The sequence below is a fragment of the Podarcis muralis genome, chromosome 5 (assembly GCF_964188315.1).
Source record: "Podarcis muralis chromosome 5, rPodMur119.hap1.1, whole genome shotgun sequence".
Lineage (NCBI taxonomy): Eukaryota > Metazoa > Chordata > Lepidosauria > Squamata > Lacertidae > Podarcis > Podarcis muralis.
In genome coordinates, this window is record NC_135659.1 from 47,476,467 (window position 1) to 47,501,092 (window position 24,626).

At 41.5% G+C, this 24,626-nt stretch overlaps 1 protein-coding gene across 7 annotated transcripts in view; it reads left to right on the forward strand.

The window, feature by feature from the left end:
* Positions 1-24,626, forward strand: part of LOC114599023 (BEN domain-containing protein 5) — a 723,068-nt gene that overhangs the window by 378,103 nt on the left and 320,339 nt on the right. The window contains exon 1 of one of the 7 annotated variants that reach the window (XM_028733536.2): positions 21,097-22,686. The exons of 4 other annotated variants lie outside the window; for them this stretch is intronic. In XM_028733536.2, the coding sequence (XP_028589369.1) occupies positions 22,467-22,686 (220 nt within the window). In that variant the 5' untranslated portion in view covers positions 21,097-22,466. Of the gene's footprint in view, positions 1-21,096; positions 22,687-24,626 lie in introns of those variants that run through there. 2 more of the 7 variants (XM_028733537.2, XM_028733538.2) reach the window with 2 other exon arrangements.

The following is a 24,626-nucleotide window of genomic DNA, read 5'->3' on the forward strand; positions in this document are numbered from 1 at the left end:
TATAGTATGATGTTACCTAGTGGCATGAGATGGAGCCACGGAGAACTGATAATCACACCACTGTCACAGTGAAAGCCTTGATCCACATTATTATGTGTGTAAAACACAAGTAATATATATGGGTCATATTCAACTAACCCATTCTTCTAGCAGAAACCAACAGAAGGACTTTCTTTAGAGCAGTGGGTCTTTGCCTTTCCTCTCTTACCCCCATGCCCCTGTGCCTCCCTCCTATCTAGAGTAGAGTATAGATTTTTTCCATCGGGCAAGCAGAAATACCGGTAGTTGTGTTGAAGCAACAATTTCCTTAGCACTGGAATTCCACCCGATATTTCCAGAAAATAAGAAAAAGCAACAACCCCAGTACAGTACTGTAATGCCATTCTTATTCTGTGCTTCTACACAATCCTTTCATTTCTATAGTTTGCTATAAGGCTTACAAAGTTCTTGTATTTCCCATAGTAATGAAGACTTAGATCGCTCTTTGCATGCTCGGCATCCTCTCTGTGCCTGTACTGCTCTATTACTGTTGGCAGCCTAATGTAGAATAACACTTGATTCCCTCTCACTGCCTCTCTCTCAAATGCCTCTCTGTCTCTCTAAAAATATTTGAGTAACAATTTTTAGATTTATTTTGTGATCTATTGTTGCTCCCTTTTATGCAGCAAATGATGGGTATCATTCAGCAGGGACAGCTTAGAAAATGATAGCAGCCAAGTAAATCTCACTCAGAATTAAACATTGTAGATCAAATGGGATTTGTTCCAGATCTTCCCACTGGATTTAATGTAAGACTTTGACCCTTATGATTTTACAAAAGTGGGTCAAATTTCCTCTTCATGTTTGCCTGGTCTTCTGACATTTTGCCCAATGCCTGTAGTAGCAAGCAAGGTTTTATCAACTGCTGCCAAAGAGATAACTACAGCTTTTGAATTCCAATAAAGAGTGTAATTGAATGGACTATGTCTCCAGAAAATAACATTTCATGCCAGCTGCTCTGTTTTGTAGTACTGGAACCCTGAACTTTCCCTGTAAAACAGGCTTGGCTCAGAGAAAGCACACCTTTAAAACCTTTTGACAAACCACCAGTCAGTGTATGTGTGCCCTAAACACATTGTTTTCCTTCAGCTATCTCCACTTTCAGAATGACAGATGCAGAATTCTGTTCAAGATCTATACTTTCATACATCAAATTTATCTTATGTCAGTACCATAATAAATTACCTCATCATGTTCACTTCATGTTAACTCCTCCCTTTCTTTATATGAACCCCTTTTAATCTGGTGGATATTGACATGAACCCCTTTTAATCTGGTGGATATTGTTGTGCAGGAGCTGGGGATAGCTAGCTAGCAAGTGTCTATGCACCAACACCTGTCTTCTGCAAGTGAATTTTTCCTCAGAACTTCTTCCTTTGCTGGTTCTGGTACATTTCCCTGTTTTCCCCAGAAAGTGTTACTTGTTTATATGGCTGTCTCCACACAGAGCAGCTGTTCTCTGCAGGTACAAGTCATATCTAGTGCTGGAAGAGTGAATTGTGTCGGTGGCTAGACACACAAATTCGCTGTGTGTGAGAGGAGAATGGGTTTTAAATTAATGTCGTGGCTGCCAATGCCTTAAAGCCACTGCAGCCTCACAATATTCAAAGCTAGTTGCAACTCAGCTGTAAGTGGCAGAAAAGTTAATTGTTTCTTTAAATGCTTTTTACAAGTAACATCAGAAAACACATAAATAAACAGTACAGTAAAGTTTGCCAACAGAGGCTGGTAATTAATTAATTAGGGATAATTTGTTTTCAGATACATGTTTTGTAATTTCTAAGAGATTTAGGATGTGTCTTCTATGCTGACTGATTGCCCCAAATTTGGGTTTACCTCATCCAGTTTGAGGGTTTGAAAACAGATTAAATGGAGACAATGAAGCACTTATTTGTACTCTAGCTGTATTTTTAAGACAGGTGCTTTCCCCTCTTCTCTCTCCTACAAAACCTGGGCCGCTGCCACAGATCAGATCTTGACCTTTTCAAAAGAGAAATGTCTTTGAGAATTGCAAATTCTTGTCAGAAGTTAATGAACAAATTGCAGTGCTAATCGAAGGCTGGCCTCTTCCAGGCCTTTGCCTGATAGTCACGCCACAAAGGTCACTGTCTAACTAATGAGGGCTTTGGGTGATACTGACACAACATGTGGGCATTTGTGAAAGGCCAAAATTTATGGGTGCCACTTGGGGACCATCCTGCTCTTGCAGGCATCTTAGAACTACAAGAACGGATGACCCATCCATCACCCCTCCTTGATGATTAGACTTAAACACTCAGTTCATATGCATAATTGCTAGACCTTAGGCTCCTCCAAAGGCCCCAATGTCATTTATGATAGATCCTCCTCCATGTTTATCAAGAAGAATGAACGTTAGATGGCCCATTCTGACATTTAGCATTTCAGCCTATCAAGGTTTTAGGGTGATTTGCAGATATCAAGTCACAGAGTGGGTGATTTAAATGGATGGAACATTTGCAGAACCATAAATTTACCCGATGAAATCTCTTATGCTGGTGCTATTTTGCAGTTGGCAAATGGGGGAAAAATATGTCTTAGGCTTACATTTTCTCCCAATTTTATGCTCACCTTTTGTATTTAAAGATATTTTTTTTAAAAAAATTTTTTTGGAAGTTATTATTTAAACCAGCATGTCCTCTAGCTGCCAAAGACTCTTCAAATTACCAAAAGTAACTTCCAGGCTCCCATTTTGATTTTCTATAGTACTATTTACCTGTTGCTATTGTTTTAAAAATCACTTTCATGTGATTGCAATACATAAGCAGTAAGATAACTACTTCCTTGCATAGTTATGAAGATAGGACAAGGTGGTATTTCAGGCAATCAGAGCAAAACCTGTTTTTTGTGATTCTACAGTAACAACTAATAACGATAGGTAGGATGCTGCTTATTGTATAATGCAAATTGCTTTCTGCAATTTGATTTGTTTATAAAACCATATAAACCCAAAATGAAAAAACTCTGTAAGTGGTATCTCTAAAACAGTTATCAAAACAACGCACATAAAAGCATAATGCCTGTATTCATTTTCACTATAGCTTTGTAAGGTATATCACTTATTATTCACATTTTACATCTGTGAAACTGAGGCTGAGATAGGGTAAGATATGTCCCAAGGCCATATAGAGAGACCACAGCAGCTGTGGGGCTTGAACCCATATCTTCAAGATTCAAGGCCAACTGTGCATTCAGTGGACATCACTGTTTCTAGATACCAGATTTCTCCTTAGCCTTCTTCAGGCATTCTTCCATTCCACTTCCCACAAGCAATTCCAGTGCCCCCACATTACTTACTGTCACAGTTCAGAGCCACATGTTGTTGTTGTTTATTGGACTTACAACCCACCCTTCATCATAAGGACCCAAGTCAGTTTACAACAATATAAAAATACAATATTAAAATCAATTACAACAATTTACCATCAGCTCTCTCTCTCTCTCTCTCTCTCTCTCTCTCTCTCTCTCTCTCTCTCATCACAAGTGTCAAAGGCCAGGTAAAGAGAGGTGTCTTCAGCATACAGTGGAAGCTATACAATGCTGATGGTAGATACATCTCTGAGGGAGAGAATTCCATTATTTAGGGGTTGCCACAAAGCACTGGGGGTTGTATTTACAGAGATAGGGAATCAGCCATTATGTGTTTTCTCCTTCCTGTGATGCCTAGATGCAACCTGGCTCCTGCAAAGAACCTGGAAGAGTCTCATTTAAATGTCTGCTTCTTTCTCCCATACTCCATCTTAAGTCTCTTACAGGATACAAACAAGGGTGGCTTGAATACTGCCCCTTGCCCCAGACATAGACAGGATTTATGTGGTTTTTTGTGGGGAGGCAGAACCGAGCTATCTGTATTTGTGATTGGTCAGTTAAGTATTTTTATTTATTTACTTGATTTGGGGGGTAGCTTCCCCCTCTTGGCTATAGCCCCCCCCCCCAAGTTTTTAACTATCTAATGTAATGCAGAATTCCAGGGAACTCAAAAACTTGTGCACCATTTTGTGACATTTTGGTTGGCATAATAAAAGCATTGCCCTAACATGTATTTTGGAATGTTACATTATGTTTTTAAAGAGCTTTTTTGACAGCTGTGTTATTTAATGGCTGAGATTTAATTACCTCAAACTGTCATTTATTCAAAGGAGGAGACATGAAACCCTTTTATTAAAAACAACATAGGAGACCCTAAAAGGTGAAAAACTTCATAGTTAAAAATGTAAAAAATAAATAAATTATAAGCTAAGAGGCTGATAATGTTAGTAGGAAACTGTACGTGTGAGTTTTGCTGAAACACCATCTCAGGTTTCTCACTCTTCTGCCACTATGTGGTTATTTGATCCTGGTTTAAATGTATTTCCCCACCAAAACTTCTAAGTGCTGCAAACCAAATAGAGCCTTGCTTATGACCCAAGTTACCTCCTCGCCTTTAGCTTACCTGTACTTCGGATGGTGTTGAATGGAATAGATCTAGTAATAATAACATAGCATGAAATTGGCATTGGCACTAAGAGAATATCAAAAGTAATCTTATTCCCTTATATTTGCTTGTGTTCTTTTGGGGTTCTTTTCTTTATCCTATCTTTATGATAAATGATTTTCATACAGCGTAATTTTTATGATAGGCATGAAAACTGAGAACCTCTGGGTTTATCAGTTTCAGGAACCAAAAGTATATCACATTTCATGAACAGAGTACATGCATTTTGCCTGTTTGTAGTTATGAATATAAATGAAACCACATTTTATCTACATCCCCTAATGGCAGAGTGGGAAATTATTGTTATGAGATGGAATCTACCTTCACACTTCAAGCATGGTTATCTGTTGCTGCAAAGCACCAAAGGATACCTGCGAACTCTCACCATATCAAGGTGTTAAGCCTCATCAAATGGACTGTTCTTTGGCCTCTTAGAATCCTGCTGGTATCCATTATAGCAGAAATAATTTCCATCTGGTTTTTCAGAGCACTGGAGAGCTTGTTAACATTGCCTGCTGATCATATGTCACCTCTCCTTTTCTTCCATTTTTAGCTGCGCTGAAGAGCCACAGTCTATATAGTTTCAGAAAGTTGAGTTTTATCAGCTGATTAGTTTTTCCACAACTTTAAGTACCTCACTTACAAACAGAACTCAAAGTGTTGCTGTTCATACACACACACACACACACACACACACACAGCAACCACTGTGTGTTTATTTACATAGTTACAGTTGTACACTTGGAAATGTAGTGAAAAAGGTAATAGGTCTTTTCCATTGGGGCTGAATGGAAACATACAAACATATCAGAAATTGGATATCATGAAGATTTCAGAATAAAGTTTCCACTTGTTTGGTATCAGTGATGTTGAGATGCCCCAGTTCAAATATATACAAATATTTTATTTGTGCATTTATTCATTTATTGCAATTTATCATTGCTCATATCTGCTTCCTAAATACTTCATTGATTTTTTTAAACTCAGCATTGATATTTGGATGTTGGTCAATCTTTGTGTTGTCTAGAATTTTCAGGGTTTCTGTTATATTTCTGCATGCCTCAATCTTTCGCTTGGTTGCCTCTCTCTCTCTCTCTCTCTCTCTCTCTGTGTGTGTGTGTGTGTGTGTGTGTTTGTGTGTGTGTGTGTGTCTTTCACAAACACACACCACTGCCCTCTAAAGTGCCAGTGGTTCCTTGAAAAGCATTGTTCTATTCCTGATGCAAGATGGCTGGAGCTCTGCTATCACTAGATATTGTGATAGAATACTAATAGAGTTGTTCTTATCATGGAGGCATTATAAGATGTGGGGAGGAATTTGCATTTATCTTTACTGGATGTAGAATGAAGTATTTCTGTCAACTTAATTTCCACTGTAAATTTTAAAACTCTTCTTTGGAAGTAGGCTTGCCATCTACTTATGTGCTAATAACTTTTAAGGCCTCAGACATGTCACAACATGAACAATATGGTCTATGTAAATACAGTGGTACCTCGGGTTACAGACGCTTCAGGTTACAGACTCCGCTAACCCAGAAATAGTACCTCAGGTTAAGAATTTGCTTCAGGATGAGAACAGAAATTGCACGGCGGCAGTGGGAGGCCCCATTAGCTAAAGTGGTACCTCAGGTTAAGAACAGCTTCAGGTTAAGAACGGACCTCCAGAACGAATTAAGTTCTTAACCCGAGGTACCACTGTATAGGGTTTGGTATTCTGCCATTATAGAGGGAGTTGGGACTATCTTCAGCTTGATACTTTTAAGGAATCATAGATCTCCCTGTTTCCTCTTTCTTGTAATAAAAATATTGTGCCAGCCATTCACTTTCAAATTCATGGTTTTTCCTTTAGGCTTCCTCGATTGTTCTACAGTGGTCTTACATGATTATTCTCATAGATAAGACATCTTGTTGAAAGGTGATTATAATAACAATTACCCCTACTTTGACCACTAAAGCCTAATCTTCATCTTAATATAAAAAAGCTAAAAAGGACACAAAAAAATATACCACAAACCGTTACAAAGTTCTGCTTGAGTTACTTTTCAATTACAGTGGGTGAAGCAGAACGAAATTGTTACAGCCACTTATTGATTGTGTTGCTATCCGTTAAGGTACAACAGAAGAAGTCCATCATATTGTGTAACAACTCAACTATTTAAAATAACAAAGACTTCCTTTTGTTTTACTTTCTTTTGCCTTTCTTTTGCCATTATCCTGACAAATACATTTTGCTTCAGTGCCACAATCAAATTCAGGAATCATAATGAAGAAATTTTGTATTAGAGTTGACATTTCTTCTTCTTACTTAGCTGACAAAATCCTTCTGTGTTTGCATTCAATTTGAGCAGCTGAAGCAGAACAAAGGTAATGAAATATATTAATTACATTAATGATGTTTTAGTGAAACTGGCTGCCTCCTAAAGAGACTGCATATATGAACTATAAGTGCAGATCCTATCTGTAGGCAAGTGATTAAAAGCCACCATGTTGTAGTTATAATTATAGCTTCTTTTAATAGTTAAACTATGTCACTGGGATCCTTGAAGATTTGATAACAAAGAGCAAAATCTCAGCCCTTGAGCTGGGGAAATGTTCAACCTCTGTGAAACCTCAGGGTTGCACTGAGTGAGATCTGAGCTATATAGAATTAAACATACTCTTTGACTTCCAGTTGGTTAGGACTCATTGCCTGCATTCTTCATTAGATCTCTTACTCATATGGGACACTATGAAAAACCCCAAAAAACATTCATTGTGAACTGGGCTGTCCATGGATACAGTCCATTAAAGTCAGCAAATGTTGTCATAGATATTGCTATCTAGCATGCTTAATCTTGAAGTGATGTGGGAGACACACACAAATTGAACATATCAGCTGGCGTGCTTTCAAGCTGCTAGGTTGGCAGGGGACATATCAACAGTAGAGCTTTTCACCAGATTCACCCAAGGTCCAAGTTATATAGGGCATATTCAGACAGCATTAGACGAGACGGGTGCACAGAGACATAGACTGCTGAAAGTCAGGTTTGATTGGCCCAGAGCAATCCATGGCTGTCAGGGGGTGAGGGTGGAGGTGCATCTGTGAGAAAGAAGAATCGGGCAAGATGGCGGCGGGGGGGGGGGGCGGGGGCGGTGAGACCTGCCAGACCAATGACTGTCTTCCCAGGAGAAACAAGGCCCAATTGATCCCATGGGATGTGGGTACTGGGATCCAAGTGGATTGCGGTGGCCAGCACCATGCAGGATTGGATCCTCCCACTTTTAAAGAGGAGGATTCAATATTTTGTTGTGCCAGTACACCGCAAGCTTTTAAAAACCCTATTTTAACTGTATGTTGAGTCTCCATCTGCAGATTATGTATATTTGCCAGGAAATGTATGAAAGAAGTCGATGAATTTATATTCTCCAGCATTTGAAATATTTATATACTGTCCTTCATCAGAAATTTATTCCAGGCTGGTTCACAATAATGCTGTAGTTGAAAATGCCCAGATATTGACTGGACTATGCACAAAAATCCCTATTTATGGTTTCTATTTTTTATACCCATTCTTCATGCCTTAATGTAAATGTGCACAATTGCTGGTGTTAGTGCATTTTTCTCAATTCAACTCACAAACGCAATAGGTTTGCACAGCTTGTGAAATCAATGACCAGCTGAATACACATAACCCCCCCAAAAGTCTTAGGTATGAGCTTGTTTGACACATACAATGATATGTTCATTGGAAATGATTACTAAGTGCCCTGATTCCTAAAATATTTGGGTTCATATTCTGTTTTCACTTCTATGTCCACATATCTTATTTTTGAGTCATTTAAATAAGAGACATATTATGGAGCTCTGTCATTTAAGCAAAATTGCTATTCTGCCATCCATAAAATTGCTTGCATCTCATGGACACCTCTGACTTATTCCAATTGGTTATTACATATGTTTGCTTCTGTTTCAAAAAATATGAAAGTGGAAAAAATGCTTTAAAATTCAGGTCACAGAATCTGGCAGAGAAACACATTTTCAAAATGATGTTTTACTTAGTGGTCTTTCTCTGTCTCTCAATTATTGGCTGAGTAACAAAAAATACTTGACAATTCTTCACCAATCTCTGGGACAATTCAGATGCTTGAATTAGCCAGTAGGTTAAAAAAAGGGGGGATTAAGCATCAAGGCTTCTCTGTTAATCTAGCTATTTGAATATATTTTCATAGCAGCCAATGCCAGAGCTGCCAATATACAGAAATGGAACTAGGAAAAAAATTGACAGAACTCCAAAATCTAAAATTAAAGTTGCACAGTCTGATTTACATTTCAAATGCAAATAAAAAAGACCCAAGCAATTGAACACCTATTGCTCTTACTGTTATCAGTTTAAACAGAATAATTAACTATCTGATAAATGTTGCTAACTTATGGAATTCAGTGTCAATATAAAATCATATGTTTGGAAACAGTGGGTGATATCCCGCTAAACCATACTTACAGTAGACCCATTGAAAATAATTAACTTTAATTGGTCAAGTCTATTCATCTCAGTGAATATTCTGAGTACAACTTAGTTGGATTTTTAGGCTGCAATCCTATGCAAGTTTGCCACACACCATTGAACATAATGGGACTTCCTCTGATTGAAGCAAGCATAGGATTGCACTGTAACTCAGTAAAATCATATAATTTAAATCTCTAGAAACAAAGCTTTCCAAACATTTCATGTTGGTGACACCCTTTATAGACATGCATCATTTCACAACACAGTAATTCAGTTTTATTAGCAAACTGGAGGTTAAACTAACCCCTTTCCAGCCCCGGGAAGAATGTGGGGAGTGTTTGCATGACAAACCTACACACTGCACCCAACATACCAGTAATAACGTGACACACAGTTTAGAAAACTCTGCTCTGGTATGTAATCGCTAAGCATTTTTGCCGTCGCCTCATGGGACCAAAATTAGCTCCAGTTCTGCCTAATATAGGCCATAGTATATTTTATTTATTTACAAAATATGTTTATATACCATGATCTGACTCTGGTTTTTAGCTTGAAAGAAATGCGGACAGAGTTGAAAGATAAATAAATAGCTAGTCCAGCTTTTTCACTCTGCAATTATTAAACAGTATGTCTATGTCCTGTGTCCTTTATGATCCACCCTTATTTTCTCAACAGTTTACTGGCTCTTGACCAAAATGAATAGGAGCATATGTATCTGTACAGATTCTGTCTGTTAACATATATTTAGTTGTTGAGCCTTTGGCATTTAGTTGCATTCTTTCCCCCATTTGTAGTATCAAATTTCTCTAGGTAGCATGGTTACTATTGTACCCGAGGAAGTGCAGCTAGCAGTTGAGTTTATTTCAGAACACTTCCTTGCGTGTTCTTGAAAATAGGTCATTTTTCTCCAGTGGGAATTGCAGTAGGTTTCTCTAACACGGCAAACATTCAGCACATGGTCCACAGGCAGAAAGAAAGATGTTTCTGCTAGCTTTTCCTCTGATTAAAATGTGTCCCAAGTTGGGGGTCAGCCAAGTTGCTAAACTTGTCGGAAGAGTATTTCTCAGATGAAACCACAGTTTTTAAAAAATCATAAACTATGTTTATGATGGCCATGTCGTAAAGACTTTGCCTACAACCAAGCAAGTAATTATTCAGAACTGTCTGTCATATTGAAGAGACCATAGATTGCTCCATTGCCTGGCTTTCTGAACAGATATTAGTTCTAAACCATTGAGTACTATCACAAATTAACCACTGTACCAGAAGGGCAAAGTTAAGGGATGTTGATCCCAATGGGAAAAGACTGACTAGTTTCTGTGTTGATGTGGAATGTTAACCTCCCACATTTTAGCCAGAAAGCAGAGTGGGAATAACTTTCTACTTGAAAGTCAGAAAGGAACTTGAGTATGAACAGGAGAGTCTTGTATATTGATGTTATGCCTATTTCGATGATTTTTAGATATTTGCTGGGGGGGGATGTGTGTCCCTTTGTGATTAAAACCCTGGGATATAGTGGAACAGACTGTCAGATTTTGTCCAACCACCCCTAGGTTGCTGTCTACCAACCCACTTTCTCTCATTCAAATAAACTTCTAAGCTTGTCAATTATGCTGAGTTATTTCTAATATTTGGAAGAAATAGTCAATAGGTTGGATCCAACCAAGTTCTACATGCAGTATGCCCATTGAAATTAATGGACTTGAATATCTTAGGTCCATTAATTTCAATGGGTCTACACCAAGTACAACACAACCCAACGTGCACAATACTTAAATACAAAAGTATTACAAAAATGGAGAATGTGTAAGTCAGGGATAGCCGGCATGCTTCCCTCCAAAGGTTGTTGGACCCCAAATCCCAGCAGCCCCAGCCAGCATGGTCATGGAGCAGTTCTCCAACAATATCTGGAGGGCACTACATTGACTACCTCTAGTGTAAGTCATTAACAGAGACTTTGATACCTGCCTATTTTTGTATGCATAGCAGTCTTCCCCAACCACAAGGGATGGGGGTGGTAAAACTTGAATTCATGCTAATTTTTAAAGATCAGATTTGAAATTCAGAATATGAAGTCATATAACAGTTAGTTCCACCCATTTTAAAAGAACGTTGGGTTCATTCAGGAAAATCTTTGGGTACCATTTACTTGTCCTAATTTTGTTTACATTGAATAGGATTTTGTTTGTTTATTGTTGATAGCAATTGTAGAGCTTTAATCTTCCAAGCTGATGTTCCTGTACCTCTTATTTCATATGGGGTGTTGAGATATAGTAGTTTTCATTAAAATAAAATTGTTGACAGACGTTGCCTGTAATTTAAGTTAGGAAGGGTATGTAGGCTTTTTGTACAGCCTAAATAAACTTTATTTTGTATCTGTACTCTAAAATATGAAATGACAGGCAACACATGGTCTGTAAATTATAGGACACAATGGTGCAAGGACATATGGTGATAAAATTGAAGCAATTTCAAAGTACAGCCATATCAACCATTTCCCAATTCACCCTTGTAATCACAAGCATGTTGCTTGCTTTGGAATGGCATCCTTAGTTATATTGCTTTCACATGCTTCATGTGGTCTCTGTTAAAAATCTGTCTATGCGGGAGACTCACTATATTAATTTGCTTTGTTTTAAATCTTTATTTTTATTTCATGTCTTGTCTCTAGAGAGAGATTATTCTGTGCCTTGATCCTCCAGCGATTTAAATATGTGTAATGCAGGGCATGTACTACCATCCTTAGGAAGCTTAAACCACACTTATTACTCTTCCCTTCATAACAGTAATGTCAAATGCAAAGTTCTGTAGCATGCCTGTGGGTATTCTAGGTGCTGTGACACTTCCCTTGAATTTTGCTTAGATCCTAATGAAGTCTTTTCAAGTTTTTCTCCTATGTGTGTTCTAATTATTGGATGTTTCATAAGGGATCAAAAACTTGCACAGAAAGATCATTTGTTGCAAAGTAGCTTTGTGTGTGTGTGGGGGGGTGTATTTTCACTTCTTTGGGAGATTTAATTTAATCAGGATAAAGGCACTCGCGTCTTCTAGCTATCCAGAGACCCTAAAGTTTCAGCTATTCATGGTAAATTCAGATGAGCTGCCATTAATCCCTGTTGTTATTTCCTATCAGAAACATATATTTCCACTCACTTTTTTTATACTGCCAGAACATCATTCAGTTGTCTCCTATTTTTTCTGCCATTTGACCTCTGTCTACTTTCCCAGTCATTAAGTCTTATTCACAGTTAGAGAGAAGAGAGAGGTGATTCTTAAACACCTCTCTCTTCTCTCTAATTGTTAATCATGATAACAAGTTAGGTGTATAGGTACAAAAGATACTGTATTTTATGTTATTCCAATAGGATGGTTTCGTCAAAGAATCAGATGAACAGCTCAAATAGCTGTACCAAGAATTTATATTGTTCATGATGTTAACTCTAGGATAGTGTCAGAGTATCCTTGATCCATATATCTTAATTTGCATAATATAAAGACTGATTCTTCTGAGAGTATTTTCACAACAGAAGGTCACCTGGAAATATATAAAAGCTTCACAACCTGGTTCTTTTACAACGCTCTGTGCAACTTTCACAGCCTTGAAGGATTGATGAACAGAACTCGAAATATATTAAAATTAAAATTCCATCAAGGTATTCTACCTAATTATATATGAAGTATCACCTTGATTGATTGATTGACAAGTGGTAAATGAGCACAGAAGAAAGCCCAGAGACATTTCCCCCTGGAAAACATAATGTGAACTAATATATCAGCTGGTGGCATTAGTTTTACTAGTTTTTTTCCTGGCCATTTCATTTGCTTCTGCCAGAATTCTGGGATCTTTATAGTACAGACTGTTCAGTTTATTTTCATAATAGTTCTTTCAAAGTCTTTTGAATGATCAAAAGAAATAAGGAAGGTCAAACTGCATTAAGTCACAACTATGAAAGGGAAAAGATAGGATGTGAAGCTAGGAAAACTTCATCACCTAATCCTGTGAATTACGGTGTTTGGGTTCCAGTGTACCAGTAAAGGCGGTTGTTACCAATGGCACTGCTGTACAAGGTTACATCCATAACTTTTGCAAATTGAAGCTGAGATTTAGGATGGGACAAGGGACATTTAGCACAAGGATGGTCCAGCAGCACCAGGTAATGCTAGAAAGAGACAACAGCAGGTACAACATCTAAAATAAGAAAGGAGAGAGATAGAGCACAGTAGTTGAAACCTGAAAGGGGAGGAAAGGTAGAGCAGGGAATGTATGCTGCAGAATGTATGCTCATGTGTGGGTATGTGTGTGCATATACTGTGGCAGAACATTTGTCCATCTAGCTCTGTATTATCTACATAGGTAAACTGATGTAATACAATTCCCATCAGCCTCAGGTAGCATAGCCCAGTAGTCAGGGCTGCTAGTTGTTGTATTCCAACCTATATGGAGGATACCCAGTTGCCTACTCCTGGTCTACACTGACTGGCAACAGCTTTTCAAGGTTCCACAGTTTTTCCTGACCCCAGCTGGAGATACCAGAGATTGAACACGCAATCTCTATGAAACATGCACACTATAACTGAGCTCTATCCACAGCCGACACCATTTAGTTGCACTCAGTACAATTGTGAAATGCCATTATTTATTATGATTTTCACTGCACAATTTTACTAAAAAGTAGAGGTAAACTACCCTGCTTTAGGCAGCAAAACGCGTTGCATTGGCCCAAGTGCAATACTGTGGAAGGAATTAGACAACTGAATTGTACAGTGCCTGGCCCTAAAATAGGATGTCAGTATATCCAATAGATCTTTGGCACCTGTTATTTAGAGGAGTAGATGCATTCTAGAGTACAACTAAGATTTACTGCCATGCCAATTTGCAAAGCCTGGAATCTGCAGTTCAGAATGATCTGGTTAGCTGGTGTCGCTAAAGGTTCAACATTGTATCCTAATTAGGTTAGAAATAGGATGTCTGCATCAAACCTTACTCCTACACATGCTTATTAAGATTCTATTCACACACCTACAGAGATGATTCCATAATTTGCTATAGCAAAAATTTACACAGCCCTTCTGCTTTCTGGAGTGACAGTGGTGTGTCTGTGACTGAGCTTTTGCTGGCCAACTTAATCTGCCTGGTTGCAGTTTAAGGTTATATTTTTGCTTTGTTTTTTCCTTTAGTAGACCTGATAAAGTACTGTTCTGCCTCCTCTTACAGCTAAACTACATGTGTCACCAGTGCATCACTGAAAGTACTAGGAATCTTTAAAAACAAACAAAAAACCTATCCACCAATCCACAAGAAGCTGACACAAAAACTCTGCACAAACACTATGCAAAAGAATGAAAAATCATTACCCCCTTCTTTCTCCCACCTCTTTCTCCCCACTTCTCCCTCCCCCCAACCTCATAATACCTATGATAGCAGTGTCTCACACCCAATGTAACTGACCTGTAGAAAGGACTCTATGAACTGAAAACAGAGACTTTTGTATGTTCCCTTTCATTCTCTTCATTCTTCTGGCAACTGTCTCCTTATTAAGCCAACCACACTGTGCACTTTCTCATTTCCCCTTTTGTTATCAATTTGTAACTCCTTGAATTATCTTCTTATCGATGTTTGTTCTGCCACTTCTTTATTTATGCTCACATAACTTATTTTTCCCCTCAGGCTTTCTCTGACTTATTTGCTCTTTTGTTACTATGCTTTGTAACTTCCTGCTCCTCCCATTACCCACTGAAAGACAAACCTAGATGGGAGTTAAGCCTGTTACACTGTCCGTAGCTACCAGTGCAGTCCTTTAGAATCAAGTCTGCTCCTATTTGCATTGTTTCATTCTGGACTCAGTCTCTTGGTCAAGCTTATGCATGGTAGGCTGTTGAAAGACTAAGGCAGAATTATTATTTCAGTGTATTATCTGCCCTTCACTGTAAGGTCCCATGACAGATTACAACAATTTAAAACAGAATATATCAACACAACAGATTGTGGTTTGGAGTCATGGTCTCACCAGCAAGATAGGGGAGCTGTCCAGCTGAGAATGAAGGCAAGTGCCAGATCTTAGTACAAGACATGACTGCTGAAACACAGCAGTGGTGTTGTCCATAAGACAGCTATAACAAGGAGCTGAGTGGTACACAGAATCATAGAGTTGGAAGGGAGCCTGAGGATCATCAAGGCAGGAATATGCAGTTTCCCATATGGGGATCAAACCTGCAACCTTGGCATTATCAGCACCATGCCCTAACCAACTGAGCTACTCATGTATTGCACCAGCCAGGTGGAAACTGAGGGCTCTTTTGCAGATTTTGTGGAGCCACATTTTCTGCATCAGTGTAAACTATGCTCTGGAAGCACTTAACTCTCCAGGAACTAAGTTTGAAAAGGGGAAACTTTTTGCTGCAAAGTAAGCACCCCCAACTTGTAACTGGTTCTTTCTGGGTTCACAGCTTCCTTTGCCTTTGGTGTGTGGGACACCCTCTGAAAAAAGAAAGTCCCAAGTTATGGCAATTATGTACCTGAGTCCATGTTTTTGACCAAGTCCAACGGCAGGCCATTCTTCATAAGGGCTGACCTGGAGACCTGGCTAGTAAAATCACATTGCTCCTGGTACCAGCACATAACCCAGTCTGGGCTGGTGGGGCTCCCTGTCCTTTTCTAAGGTTTGTCCTATATGACTCAGGCTCTAGGAGCTGTCACATCCTGAAAGGAACTTTTATTTATAGAGAGAAGTGATCTGTCCTTAAACAGTTGCATCAACTCACTCATAACAGATAGTAATTAGCATGAGTCATATACGTGATACTATGGTTTCCATGAGTTTGTTGGGATGATGTATGCTGCACAGTGTGTTTCATGTTAAGATTGTATAATACATTTCTTACATTATGTAAGATTTTATGTATTGAAGTACACTGCCCTGAAATTGTCAGATGAAGAGTAGCTTAGAAATAAAATGACATTAAGAATAAAAGTTTAGATGAGAGTAACTAGAAATTAGAAAATGCAAGCCATCAATAAATACTTCACACATCAGAATATTCCAAGGTTTAAATAAGTCATCAGCAAACAACTAAGAACCAACGTGTAAATTTATATTGAATTTAAATACTCAGCCTCTCTTCACACTTCAGCTGTTACAGTGAAAAAGGTAATACACTATCTCCTTTCTCAAAATCATGAAGATGGCAAGGATGCCTTTCACAAAGTCAACATGTCTGCAACATTGCCTTCCTCCCCTGCCCTCCTCATTGACTCTTATTTTCTCACCAGTTTGGACAAAGCTGTAGCTGAAGACTGTATGTGCTTCAAAATATCTGAGTGCTGTGTTTTGCATACAACATTATAAAGGAATGGTTATACCAAGAGTCTGTGTAGAGGCATCAGAATTTGATTATATGTAGAATGTAATCTCAGTACTGCACTATCCTCACAGAACAGTGTATTGCAAGAATATTCCAATTGATATTCTGAGTGGTGTATTTCTCTTCAATCATCCTCCTGAATACTATTCCAACCAGGAGATGATCAGAATACTGAACTGAATCAAAATGTATACATTAAATTGCTTATTCAAATGTCTGGCTTTGATGTTTGTAGAGAATTTAAATAGCGGGCAGCATATTCTGAGTTTTGTTTGATGAGTAAGAGATGCTACTAACAGCAGAGATTATAAACGCACATAACATGCTGCAAATGTGGAAAAATGCAGATTTTTGCTATTAGTTTCCACAGCTGCATTTGCATAATATCACTCTAAAGGCTGCATGCCATCCCGTGTAGGAGCCATCATAAAACATATTAATGTTAGCATCACTTTTTAAAGATATCTTTAAAAATTCTGTTTTGGGTTTGTAAAAAAATAAATGCCAGTTATTAAAAACTTGCAGAGGTCCCCCCTTCTTTTAGAAACCAATAAAGGCACACAATAATGCTCAATTTTTGAAAAGGCGATGCTGGGTCTGTATAAATCACACCCTTCTACCTATAAATTATTTTCTCAATCCTAGTGATGATGTGGCTATTTGCAATTCAGTACTGAACAAAAGGCTCCCCTTTCTTTATTGTTACTGCACATTTCCCAGAGTTGAGCTCTATAACTGAAAACAGGATTTAATAGAAATTGGTCCTGGTGATCTCTGACTCATGTTAAGATTTTTCATGGACCTAATTTTAGTGTCACTTCAGGAATTGCTGGTAGCTCCTCAAGAGTGGTGATCCTAAAAGCACCTTGCACTTGGCTTGTCTGGTTCTGCCCGTCCAAGCACCTCCCCAGCTTCTGAGCTCTGTCTATCATAAGAGTGACTGGCTAATCAATGTAAACATCTGCAAAGGCCTGCCAGCATAAAAATGTCAAGAGACACCTGGAAGTCAAGAGTGAGGATGCCTGCCAAATCCCTGCTGGCAGAGTGTTCCATGGCATGGGACTGGCGAGAGTAAATGCTCAACTTCTCCTGAAGGCTCTGTAACATGGAGGACAATTCCAGAGAGAATGAATGCCAACAATAAATTCTCTGTAGGGATGAGCAGTTTTGCTCTGTCCTGTTCTGTGTTTTGTTTGTTGTTTAGTCATTTAGTCATGTCTGACTCTTTGTGACCCCATGGACCAGAGCACGCCAGGCACTCCTGTCTTCCACTGCCTCATGTTCATAGCTTCAAGAACACTGTCCAACCATCTCGTCCTCTGTCGTCCCCTTCTCCTTGTGCCCTCAAACCAGTGTCTTCTCCAGGGAGTCTTCTCTTCTCATGAGGTGGCCAAAGTATTGGAGCCTCAGCTTCAAGATCTGTCCTTCCAGTGAGCACTCAGGGCTGATTTCCTTCAGAATGGAGAGGTTTGATCTTCTTGCAGTCCATGGGACTCTCAAGAGTCTCCTTCAGCACCATAATTCAAAAGCACCAATTCTTCGGCGATCAGCCTTCTTTATGGTCCAGCTCTCACTGTTTTACATCTCCCTGCTTTAATTAGCTGTGGCTTTCAACTACCTACTGGGGTAAGTTCAAAGTGCTGGTTTTAGTGTATAAAAGCCCTATTCAGCTTGCGACTAGGATACCATACCTGAAAGATGGTTATATGGATCACTCTGCTTTGCAGCCTAGAGCCCCCTGCAGATACCATCTTATCAGTACATTCATACTGCACAATACAGGAACCAAACCTTAGTGTTGTGGCACCTACCCTTTGGAAGTTCCTCTCCTTAAATATTAGACAACTGTCTTTTCTGTCATCCTTTCAACCTACCTCTTTCAACAAGCCAGGGCTTGCCTGCCCATGAGGCAGGCTGCCGCTGCTGCCTCAGGTGGTGGAACCCCAAGAGGCAGTGCACCCGCAAGCACTCTGCCACCGCTGGTGGGGAAGCAACAGCGACTTCCAGTGAGAACTTGTGCACTCCATAACATCTCACAATACCTCAAGGCTTTTTTCCCAGCTAGAACTCACTGAAACTCAGTTCTGACACCTCTCAGGCGAGTGGCATTGCCATGATAAGAAAACAAGAAAAATAGCACTGCCAGAACCCACCACTGGCATTACTGCTTTGTGGGTGCTCCCACATTTCCCAGGTAAGGGAGGCTTCAGGGGTAGGGGAGCTTTGGCAGAAATGGGACCTTGCCGTTTCACCTTAGGCACTGAAATGGGACAGGTTGCCACTGCAACAAGACTTTTGAGATCTTTCCCAGTGTGCATCTGTACCTGAATTTTTATTTTATCTTCATAGAATCATAGAACTGTAGTTGGAATGGACACTGGGGGTCCTCTAGTCCAATCTCCTGCAATGCAGGAATCTCAATACATAGTCCCCCATCTAATTTGAAACCATACACAACCCTTAACTTTGCATTGTGCTAGCAGTTTTATTGCTGCACCACTAGGAGGACTCTTTTAATTTCTTGTTGTTTGCCATCCTGGGCTCCTGTGTGAGGAAGTGCAGGATATACATTTAATAAACAATAATATTCTCCCCTTCCTTTTTTTTTTTTTTTAATGAGATTGCTGCCACTGGGTGACTGTGGAAAAATAAGAGGCCTGATGGAGCTGGTCTTTCAGCACTGTTGTGTTGGTTAGTGTGTAAGGCGTTTTGCAAGAAAAGTAGGAAACGTTTTTCTAAATAAATCTTTATTGCTCCGTGTCCCCTCTTAATGGTATGAATTGAATTTCAACATGGAGTGCTTGTTCAGTCAGATTGCATTTGATAGCTCTTTGAATCATGTACAAGGGACCACTCTCTCTCTGCTTGCTGTGTATCCTGAAACAGGCTGCCTGAAACAGTTTCCCAATGCAGGTGTGTGAAGTAGCTGCCACTGGATGGGATTTGGGGTGGGTGGGTCAGATCTTGGTGGTGAACAAAGGGATGTGATGTGCCCTTGCACCAGCTCAGAGCAGTAAATGTGTTAGTGTTTGCTTCCTTTGTTCCTTACACCTTCCCTGACCTGCAAAGATTTTTTGACTTCACATTCACCATCACAGTAAATCCATGCAATGTTTGGATGGGTGGTATTTGTTGGTATATGTTGGTATTTACCGTAAGTTTATCCGACTGAACTTGCTTATTAGTAGACATGTATAAGATTGCACTGTAAAGCAGCCAGAGCAGGTGCAATGCTTTTATTAAAATTAATAAGAAAACTCTCATTTACTTTAAGATGGTAGCGTCTTGCAACCCTTAATCTTGCAGCTGAACATCTACCATTTCAGATTTTACTATGTTACCTATTGCCACACAAACCCAGATGTCCCAATCTGCTTTTCCATATGCTGTATATGTGTATTGTCTTCCTTAGACCTGTAAAGTATGTTTGCTTAAATTATGTGGTGCAAGTCTACTATGAAACACTACATATGGCTGCAATAATGCTTTAGGATCGGTGTGATTCTGCACAATGTCTTGCATTATAGTTTTTTGCTATATTCATGTTGAATAATTCTGAGGCACACTAGTATAGCCTCCCCCAACCCCTACAGCCATAGAAATGTGCATTGTTATTATTTCTTGTTCTGAATGGCCATGATGATTTTGCCTATGTTCATAAATTGTATTCCTTTTATATTGTATCCATTTTGCAGATCCACAGAGCTTTGTTTGCAGAGCTGATGATAGATCCAAGTGTATTCCTATGACCTTGAAGCCCACTATCATTATACAGTACTAGAAAATAAATCCTATTGAACTCATAGGGAGTTCCATCCAAGTAAAAGTTCTTCTGCACTTCTACAGCAGAAATGTATTACTTATTTCATAGAATCTCATCCCTTCCCCAAGGAACCCAGAGCAAGATCCCTGGGGTATGTGATAGGTTAGGCTGAGAAAATGTGACTGGCCAAAGGTCGCACAGTGAGCAGTGATTTGAATTCAGATCTCCGAAGTCTGAGACCAAGACTGTTAAATACTTTACCACACTAGTTATAGCCAAGCTTGGCTATAACTAGTGTGGTGTTTTTATCTATTTATCTATCTATCTACCGGTATCTATCTATCTATCATCTATCTATCTCATGCACCCACTAGCATAATCAGAGGGAGTTACAAGCATATTCTATATAATACAGAGAATTGAGGTTTTAAAATGGTTGGTGCATTCATAACACAAAAAGGTGCCAGGAAATTGCAAGAGCAAAAGGCCCTTCTCTATCAAATACCTGCAGAGAAAATTGTGCTCAAGGGTCTGTGTGGCAGCTCAAGGTGCTGGCATGTTGTGAAGACTTCATAGCAGAATGCCCAAAGGGTTCATATCATCACTGTGTAATAATACATACCTACGACCATTTGGAAGATACACTATTTTCCAAAGGCAATTCTGAATGAATTTGTACATATCTGTGATCACTCAAGAGTTGCTTTCTAGGTGCTGTCTTCTCTGTGTAAGTGGGAGGGGTGTTGAGGGAACTTCAAGATTCCCATGCCTTTAAGAGCTGCCTCAGGGAGGAGTGAAGAATGCTGAAGTGCCTGGAGGGGCCACAGGAGTGTGTCACCTGTGAGGGCAGCATTGGTACTTCCTCCTCTCTCCTCTTCCTACTCAGGGGGCACCACATAGCTGCCGCCTGCTCTTCCACCAAGATGGGCAAGTGAAAGGAGTAGCTATTGCTGCCTCCATGCCACTCACTCATCTCTAGCTGGTGGAATAAGGCGGCCGGGGACCCAGAGAGCACTGACTCCCTCTCTGAACTCCAAAGTCCACAGCCGGGCAATACAGTACCTTGCGGCCAACTGAAGCCTGCATGTGTCCTGACATTTGACTGGGACAAGCAAGACTACTAAGAGAGCAAGATCGAACAAGAAGAGAGAACAGTGTTTGATCCCTACAGGAGCAGCTGCTCCATACTTGTGCTCTGAACCGGATAGAGCACAATCGGGATCTCCCGGCCCCTGCACGAGCTGCCTGGGTCACTCTCCTTTTCCAAGTATCTCTGCTGGGCCCAATCCTCCATGCTACGTCTCTGAGACGAAGCGTGGGAGGCAGCTCTTTCCGGGAAGCGTCCCTGCCCGCCCGCCGCCTTTCTGGGGGTGGCGCGACAGGAAGGATCCGCCTGGCCGGCCAGTGGGGCCCTGCAAGAGGAAGCGGCTGATGTTACTTGTGCGGGGACCTGCCGCCGTTGCACCCTCTTCTGTAGCCCTCTGGGGTGCTGGAGGGCGTGCAAGGCGCAGCTCGCTTCCCCTCGCTTCGGCGGGTGGGAGAGAGAGAGGCCAAGCTAGCAAGAGGCACTGGCCCGCTCGCCTATCCCCTCTGGGTGGCTCACAGCCTTCCCACCGGGAGACGAAGCAGCCGCCGCCGAGGGGGCATCCAGCGGGCCGCCGGGGGAGACGTTTGAACTGTGGCTGAACTTCGCCAAGGGCAACGCAAAGCTTGCTCGCCTCCTTATGGGGATCGGCGATGGGGAGCCTGCGGGAAAGGCGCTTCCTCCGCAGCAAACGTGCGATCTCGTTGGGCAGCCGCGCCCGCGAGCCCCCAGCTTCCCCCGCCGCGCGTGGCACGGAGGATCGGGGCCGCCGCGCCCCAGTCCCCGCAGAGAGCGCGGACCCGCAGCTGGCATCTCACACTCTCTCTCTCTCTCTGATGGGAGACATGCTCCCGAAAGTCGCCCATCACTTGGGAATTCCCTCTTCCCCCTCCTGCCCTCCGCCATCCCCTGGCAGGGAGCGAGCGGCACTTTCCCCCGCCGCACGCGCCGGGCCGATTCTCTCTGAGACGCGCGCCAGGCTGAGGTTCGCTCCGCTCGGCGCTCGACTCGTGCTGCTTGCTCGCAGCCCGAGCCCGAGGCTGCCTTGGCAAAGAGAAGCCTGTGCAGCCTAGACCGGCTCAGCCGAGCGCCGAGCCGGATTTTCAGGAACAATAACAGAAAGCGCTGGGGCTGAGGGAGCCGAGCCGCGCGGCCCCCTCCCTCCCTCGCTCGCCCCGCCAGCTCGTCGCCGGGCCGCCTCCCCCCCCCCCCAACTCGCCCCCCGCTCGCGCCACAATAATGTACGCCTTCGTGCGGTTCCTGGAGGACAACGTGTGCTATGCGCTGCCCGTGTCGTGCGTGCAGGGCTTCAGCCCCAAATCCCGGCTCGACTTCGACAACCAGAAGGTCTACACCGTCTACCGCAGCCCTGCCCACGACCCCGAGGACGGCGACGAGAGCCCCCGCGAGCTGGGCGAGCGGCCGCTGCTGCACAAGGCCCAGATCCTGGCGCTGGCAGGTGAGGCAACCGGGGGGCGCGCGGGGACGGCGGGAGGAGGGGGGTGCAGTCCGGAGGCCAGACCAGTTAAAAAACCTCCCTGCTCCTGGAAGGAAAGGGTCGGGGAGAAGCTGCTGCTCCTGCTGCTGCTCCTGCTCCCCCACCCGGGGAAATGGGTGGGAGGGAAGAGGCCCGACTGCAGCCCCGCTATTTGTAGGGCCTGCCCGTCTCCGTGTGTGTGTGTGTGTTGCTGAGGGAGGGGTTTCATGCGTCTCCAGGGGTCTCTGCTGCAGAGGCCTAGGATGGGGCTTCTCATAGGCACAGGGATGCTCATTCGTATGAGAATAGCAACAGTAATAATGGGGTGTGTGTTTATTTTTAAGAGAGTATTTTCCCAAGGTGCTCAAGAGTGCTTGAATGAATGTTTTTGGCTGAAGAAGGAATGGCTACAGGAAAGGATGGGGGCGTTTGGGTCAGGGGTAGCATGCCGAAATGGGCATAATGGCAAGGACTGGGAAGTTTGTGAGATCCTAGAAAACGAGGGTCCAGAAGGAACTGTTGCAGCAATTCTGTGCATGGAAGGAGGAGGCCTTTGGTTATTTGGCCACGTGTGATAGGCATGGAAACCAAAGGATGAACATGGGCAGATTGGTCATGAGGAAGTTGAGGATGTAGTTACCACAGAAAAAGTCATAAAAAGAGCCCTGCTGAATAAAACAGAAGCATCACCCTGCTTTCAAAAGTAGTGTGCCAGATGATTCCAGGAATCCCACAAGCAAAGTATGAATGCACCAGTTCTCTGTTGTTTGCAGCCAAACAGCTGCTATTCAAAGGAATGCTGCTCTTGAATGTGGATGATCTAGTGAACTACCATGGCTAAAGTCATTGATCAATCATTTTTTCTTTACATCATCATAACTTCTTGGAGCAGTGAGTTCCATAAGTTAGCTATATTACATGGTGGGATATTTTTTCCCTGTATCTGTTCTCATTCAATTCCATTGAGCAAATGTAATAGCATTTTGTGAGAATTAGTTCTAGTATTAAGTGTGCTTGTATGGACTTTCTTCAAAATGTGTGTCATCTTAAAAACCTCCATGAGGAGTATCATATAGAGGCCATATTATTACAAGAATTGCTCCTTCCTGTGATCCATTTGCAAAGGTGACCTACATGCATAATAGCACAGCTTACTAAAATATCAGAGGCTGAAGAAGATAGATGGTAGCAAATACATTTTCTTGGTAGTATATACCAGGCTAGAAATACAGTGAGTCCCAGCGCCCAGATTGCAGACAAATGAACTGTCATTAGCCATGAGTGCTAAATGGAACTTTCATATTCAGAAACCATATACTTCTGAGTACCAGATATTGTTGACAATAACTATGACTAACCATAGTTTTCTGTCCTTTCTGCTCATGAACTGCCAGATGCAGTGCAACAAGGTTTTTCATATGGCTGGTATTTTTACAAATTAACAGTGTAGTCCTATAAACGTCTACTGCTAGGTGAGTATGTATAGGATTGCACTCTTAAGTCCACAGAAGTACACACAGGAAGTATGCCTCACTGCACATAATGGGCATCTTTTATTCACAGAGTCCCTCTCCCCCCCCCCCGACCCATCCACATGAATTAAGGGAGCCATGCTGGAGATAGGTGGACTTTATCCCAGGTAATCTTATCCCCTTCTAGCCCCAGCATATAGATACAGCTTCACTATTTGAACCTAAATTCTGGCTAATACTGCCATACATTGTTTCAACAGTGCAAAAGGAGAAGTAGGCCCCTAGGCATATACATCTCTCCTTTCCTACTGAGGTGTGGAGAGTAATTCAGACCTCTGGTCTGCAGCAACAAGGCTTAACAGAGCAGAGCAACAACTTTCACACATCTACACCTCTTGTACCAGCCTGGTTCATTCCCCCCCCAATAAATTTTATTAATTTTCATCCAGT